The sequence below is a fragment of the Toxotes jaculatrix genome, chromosome 15, assembly GCF_017976425.1.
Source record: "Toxotes jaculatrix isolate fToxJac2 chromosome 15, fToxJac2.pri, whole genome shotgun sequence".
Classification (NCBI taxonomy): Eukaryota; Metazoa; Chordata; class Actinopteri; family Toxotidae; genus Toxotes; species Toxotes jaculatrix.
In genome coordinates this window covers 2,490,407-2,497,084 of record NC_054408.1, presented here as the reverse complement: position 1 = coordinate 2,497,084, position 6,678 = coordinate 2,490,407, and the positions used below count along the sequence as shown (strand labels likewise).

The 6,678-nt window shown below is 44.7% G+C and overlaps 1 protein-coding gene across 1 annotated transcript in view; it reads left to right on the top strand.

The window, feature by feature from the left end:
* The first annotated feature begins 2,217 nt into the window (after positions 1 to 2,217).
* The window catches only part of plcl1 (phospholipase C like 1), a 71,702-nt gene continuing 67,241 nt past the window's right edge, over positions 2,218 to 6,678 (top strand). The window contains exon 1 of the mRNA XM_041057407.1: positions 2,218 to 3,107. Within this exon, the coding sequence (XP_040913341.1) occupies positions 2,928 to 3,107 (180 nt within the window). The 5' untranslated portion in view covers positions 2,218 to 2,927. The remainder of the gene's footprint in view (positions 3,108 to 6,678) is intronic.

Genomic DNA, 6,678 nt, shown 5'->3' with positions numbered 1-6,678 from the left:
CCAGAGTTGACAAACATCTATCAAAGGTGAATGGTGGTTTAAAAAAAAAGTGTGTAATGCAAGGATTTGTGCCACTTACAAATTCACCTCTAAACAGTAATTTCATTTCATTTCAATAAAGCAAGCGGCTTTATTTCTAAACACTGAAAATGTCTTTATATAAACTGCTATGATGTGTTTTCTACCCCAACACTGCACAAAAGAACAGGAAACCCACCTGTGCAAAGCCGTCTGGACACTGCTGACCTTTGAGGGGACGGACAGTCCAAAATATATGAAGCTATAGCAGATTATTCACTGTGCTGCACTACTTTTATTTATACGTCTTTGGAATAACCTGTGTCAAGCTAAGTTAATGAGCTAACGAGATTGTGCCAGTGATCCTGTAATTGCCGATGTTCAGGATTGGTCTGTTTCTTCAGTCTCTTTGATCGAGCTGGGATTCACGCTACTAAAACTTCAACATTTCAACAATCTTCCCTTTACTTTAGCTTCTTTTTACCTATTTAACTTCTCTGCTCATGAGCTGATTGTTTCACTAACATCTCACTTGCAGAGAGGAGTCGTGTCCAGGTTGGATGAGCCTTGCACCAATTTGTCATTCATTTTGTGTGTTTTTTCTGAGGCTGGTTTTGTGCTGAACCGAACGTTCCAGCTTTGACTGGAAACAGACTGAACATGTTGCTGAGGCGACGTCTGTCAGACGCGGCGCTGAACGTTGGGCTGTATGAACGATGTTACATTCACTCACTGAAGTGCTTTTGATGCAACCACTTAGCTTTGTAAAAAACAAACAACACAGTCAGTGACTCTTTGAACTGAACTGAATGAAATGAATCCGCAGAGTGAGTCGTGATTTGTGTTTTTATTTTCCCTTTAATCACATATGTGAAGATACACTCACTGAACTCTTTATCAGGGCGGGTAGTTCCTCTCTGGTATCTCTCTAAGCACATCTAGAAGAAGACCAACCACCTGACTGCAAATTTTACGAGTGAGCCTGATTTGTACATTATCAAAACGACCTGCGAGTGCGACAGTCCACCCTGCAGATGTGTCCTTGAGCAAGACACTAAATCCCTGCCAGCTCCAGGGGTGCTGCTGCCTCCCTGACCCTGACCTCTGACCCCTCTGGAAGGGGCCCAAGAGAGAAAAGGCAATTCTGCCACAGCGATGAATAATGGATCACACTTTTATTATACCTCCACACTGCCTACCAATCTCTACTGGTCGGCCTGTCACTCTGAACCAGCTCCTACTGGACAATAATAAAAGGTCAGAGGTCAGCTGTGCACCTCAGATGTCTACATTCACACGCATCCTGGGGATAGAAAGACAGTCTCACAACAAAGAGGACAATTTGGCTTTGTGGTATTTCCTTGAAAAGTTTGGTGCTTGGTGCATTTTGAATGATTGCTGCACATTGAATGTACTTTTGCTCTTGTTCGCCAATCTTTAGTCAGTGTTATGTTTTATAGTTTAGATTTCATGCGAAAAAAAATCTTTGTTCATCTGATTTCATGGATGTGAGTGTGTTTTTCTCACCAGATGACACAGTTTTTGTGTAAACATTTTATCAGCATTAGTGAGACAGTGTGGGTGGTTTTTTCTATATTAGAATTATTTTATTTTTATTATTTCAATGACAGATTATTTTAGTTTGCTCTAGATAACATCAGAAAATAGTCACAAATATCATAATAATTCAGTTTACTTTCAGTTTTGGGAATGAGATGCATCAACCATCGAAAACATGATCAACTAATCATCAAAATAGTTGTCTATTAATTTTCTGTCCTTTAACTTATTGATTAATCGACCAACTGAGCATAAACACAGCAAAAATGACTTTGGACTGGCCCGGGTAATAAACAGAATCGTGTCCATTCAGTGTCCACACTCCCTGAGATTTACTCTTCTAACCCACCCCCGGAGCTCCCACCGCCTGGTCTGTGGTCCTTAAAAAGTAATAGGTAGGCTCTATCGGTACCTGGACTCGACACTCCACCTATCAGAGGCTCCGGCTGCTTCCAAATCTCCCAGCGGCCAAGCGCATTGGCCGCTCTGCGCGTCAATCATGATTTCGGGCAGCGTGTGGGAGGAGCTGGGTGGAAGAGATGAAGGGAGGGTGGCGGGTTAGAGGCGGTGCGCCTGTCAATTGTGTTCCTTGTTCTCGTCAAAACTCGGCTGTTGTTGCTCTGGGTACTACAAGGGCGACCGTGGTAGCCGTGTTTAGTCCGAGCATCGCGCTCCGCGGTGACAGAGGAGCGGATCTCCTGTTCACCTGACGCCAGACGCAGCGTAAGTTCGCTCCTGTCTGCACTTTGACATCGATGTGTTTTGGGGAGAGGGAGGAAGGAGTGTAGGGTTTCGGGTAGCCCTGAAGTCAACGCTGGATTTTTTTTCCCCCAAACATTTTCTTTCCACCAGCACCACCTCGCCTTCATCGTTTCTCCTCACGCACTCAGACTATAAGCGGTTCTTTTTTTTTTTATTGATGTCTTGACCGCCTCGAAAACGAGCAGAACCGGGAACGCTGAGGACTTGTTGCGCGTCTCCGGGGAGCGCACCAGTCCAGTCGACACTGTACCTGCGTGCGATGCTTTGATTTGAACAGCGAGCCGTCTGAGCGGAGCCGGAATGGACTGTGGAGATCAGCTCAGACTAACAGCCTGAAGTCAGCGCGGCCCGGTGCTCGCTGACTATGAGAATCTGACCGTAATTAACCAAATTGGGCTGATTAGGTTCCTTCAGGGCGCCAGAGCTGCTGCTGCTCGGCTGATGCTTTAGGAACCGGTTTCTCCTTTAAATGGGACCCACGCACAGCCAAGGCAAACTTTATTCGGGTCAGATCCGACGACTTCATTAATTTTCTTTTTACATTTTTGTTGTTGTTGTTTGCAAATCGAGCTCCGCTTCTCATCGACATGTCTGAGCGTGATGGATATGGAGACGGGCTGTGCAGCGACGGAGCGCCGGACTGCATCCCGCCGAGAGCGTCCCGCGGCCGGCGGAGCGGTGTCATCCTCCCCGGTGGCGGCCAGGACACCGACACCATCCTGCTGGAGTCGGTGAAGGCAGCGCCTCGTCGGAGCAGCATCATAAAGGTAAAGAAATCCCAACCTGCCTCGCTGCTGCTGCTGCTGCTGTTGTTGTTGTTGTTGTTTGCTTGTTGTTTTAGCTGACCTCCCCCCACCCCCCACCCCTCCGCCCCTCTCCGGGGAATATAACCCTGTGGAGAGAGAACTAAAAAGCTTACTGGAACCATTTTGTGTGATATGGTCCAATACTGGTGTAAAACTGTACCTTTGGAGACGTACTGCCAAAATATTCACGCTAACGTTGTTGGCGAGTGTTTCAACAAGTGAAGCATCTCTAAGGGAAAATCGCAAATAAGTGAAGCCGGAGTAAAAAGTAAAGAAATAATCAGAAATGTTCGCCTTTCTTTGCGCTGACCCGCAACACGTCTGCTCTCATGTTGATGTTGCCTGGTTGTCAGAGCAGTCTGCACCTGCCCTGCGTGCTCCAGCACCACACGGTGCAGATGCATGACAGCAGCGCGCCTGGTGCCACCTCAGCTGATCACCCCTCATTCTTAGCGCAGCTCATGTGCGTAGTTTCAAATGCCACAGCCTCCGTCTGTGTCCTTTGACAGGGTTTTAACTCAGCCATACCACATTCTCAGACGACAGGACACAGCTGAGCAAGGTGGAAGAAAGTTTAGTTTTTTTCCGAGCCACTGCTTCTGTGTGACAGTAAACGCTGCTGCATGTTGAGTCACACAGTACAAACATGCAAAGGATGAGTTTCCCTTATAAGAATGAACATCATGGAAATAAAGTCTCTATACTTTAACATTTACAACATAACTAGGTTGGGTTTAGGCAGGACAGACCCCTCACCTACTGACCCACCAGCCAACGTCATGGTGACATCATGCTTTTCCACCGTCACCTGTGCTCAGGTTGCAGGTCACTGGAACCTGGTCCATGAGGGAGCGGGGTGGGGAAGCGAGGAGGATCAGGTTTTGGGATCATTGCCTTTCATGTCTAAGATATCCGCTCAGCAGGAGCCTCTCCACCTCAGGTGATGTGTCACCTTTCCTGCCAGCGCTGGTGGAATGTAGCTCAGTGCATTCACTGCAGTGATGTGATGAAGTACAAAATCAAAGTGCTCGTACTTTACTCGAGTGTTTTCATATCACGCTACTTTATACTGACACTCCTCTACAGTTCAGAGCAAACCGCTGTACTTTTTACTGCACTATATTTCACAGCTTTAGTTAATTTTCAGATTAAACTTTGAACTTAAAAAACATAATAAGCTTATAAAATACAGCACAATGTTTACAATGTACAAAATATTTATCAGAAAATCAAAGATTAGAGGAAAATCTAAGAACTGGAAACAGATTTGTGCATCAGAACGATGTTTCTTCCTCTGTTCTCTCCCATTAGTCATCTGGGTACGACCGTGGTAGCCGTGTCCTGGTCTCAGTTATCCTGAGACCATTTGGAGGGGTGCGACCCCTAGGTTGTGAACCACTGGACTAAATAACGTAGCTGTAGTAGTTCTGCAACTAATGAAGATGTTTAATTTGATTAATCTGCTGGTTATTTTCTTCACTGATCAGTTATTTGTCAGAAAATAGTGAAAAATGCATAAGGTGACGTCTGCACATTTCTTCCTTTGTCCGATCAACAGTCCAAAACCCAAAGGTATTAAATTTACTTCGAGAAGCTGCAACAATCAAATGTTGGCATTTTGGCTTATAAATTACTCTGTTGACCGATTAGTTTAGAGATGAATCGACTAATCGTTGTTGCACTAAACTGCATATAAAGTAGTTGAAAGTAGTTGCACCTTGAACTACAGCAGAAAACTTAAACATAAGTACTTTTATGTTTTAAGTACATTTTGCTGATAGAAGCTTCTGTACTTTTATTTAAGAAGAATTGAACTTTTATTTTTAGCACTTTTACTTCGTCGCCCACTGAGGTTCATTCGATTTCTGTGATGTTAAAGCAGTCGAAGGAGGAGCAGCCTGACGCTTTAGTTGCCGCTCAGGTTTATTATCTTCTCAGCTCGTTTCACATCTGAGGCTCAATATCAAGCTCCAGATTTCGTGTCAGTGGTCAGGTCACGGGGGAGGGGGTGATTTTTGCCAGTGTCCCCTTTACTGTATGCCCCGTACCGGGGGCCTGGAGTCGGCCCCAGCGAGCCCCATCTGGAGGACCCAGCTGAACAGAGAGTCCTTTGACTGCTGCCGGGGAGGAAGTGGATGAAAGGATGGACAGATGAGAGGAGTGATGTCGGTGACAGGCACGGTCAGCTGTGACAGCCAGGCCTCGGTATCAAACCTTCACACCTAAATGTGCCAGAGTGTGGATGACTGCAGCTCTGTGATCACTGAATGAATAATCAACGTTTTTAAGACATTTTGTGGATCAAACATTTAAACAATGATCAAACAATGATCGGCAGATTAATCAATAATGAAAATTAATTAAAGTCAAACTGAAATTTGAATTCTTTTGAGTGTAAATAACTGTTCTGATAATGCAGCCATTGTGCATAAATTTCTATATTTCAATACAAGGGGGCCAGTATACTGCACCTGATCTGCATGTCGGATGGTTGGATAGCTTCAGATTTTCAAACAAGGCCTACGAATGCTGGACATGTAGAGAGATTCGGAGCTGCGCCTCCCCCTCGTTAGATCAAGAGCAGAAGGATAATGGTTAAATAAATAAATTAGTCCTTAACCACATTCTTTGAAAACGTAAACAAAGTTTTTTCAACTTTCTGGTTTAATCTCCGCTGCAAGTTCCTGTTGTCACAGACATGTCCGAGGTAGCATCTAGGGCTTATGGGTAATGGTGTTTGTTAAAGGCCGTTAATAAACAACAAATAACCACGTTTATGTGAACGTATGAAGTGAGCCACACGACACACTGCTGAGAAAGCCTGTGGTCCGAGGCTGGAATTTTAGTTATTAGAGTTGTGACAAATGCGAGTGAGATTTTCTGACTTCTGGCGTCGTCCACTGAAACTGAAGTTAAAAACAATCTTTTTGTGTGTGTGTGTGTGTCTGTGCACATACAGATATTGCACCGGTCAAATTAAAAACTGAAATTAATTTTCAGTCAGAAGCAAAAATTCACACCCCTAGGAGAAAACTAATGTCTGGGCGGGGGTTTGCTATCACAGCAGAAAAATAAATAAAACTTCAATTTCTTGCCTCCGGTAAATTAAAATATTCTTAATTTCACTTTCACTTTATAAAATCCAAACCCTGGTAACAGTGTGGAAGCACACACACACACACACACCTACTCATTTTAGGGGAGTTTCTGTGAGGTTACAAGTTGAAATGAAGGGAAAGGGCGACGTTGACTACAGCTCATGTTACTACAACAACACGCTCTCACACGTGCCTTTGACATTACCTTCTGCACGCACACACACACACACACACACACACACACACACCCCTATTTGTACACCTCACCCCAACAAAACGCACACACATGCAGGCAATTAAGACAGTGCTTGTTCAGTCTGCAGGCTCTGACCTGTTGCATGGAGGCAATAATTGCACATTTAGCAAGAGCCTGTACGTACAGGAGGTACTGGTACTTCACATCCTGTGCTTCATCACCACCATCATCATCATCA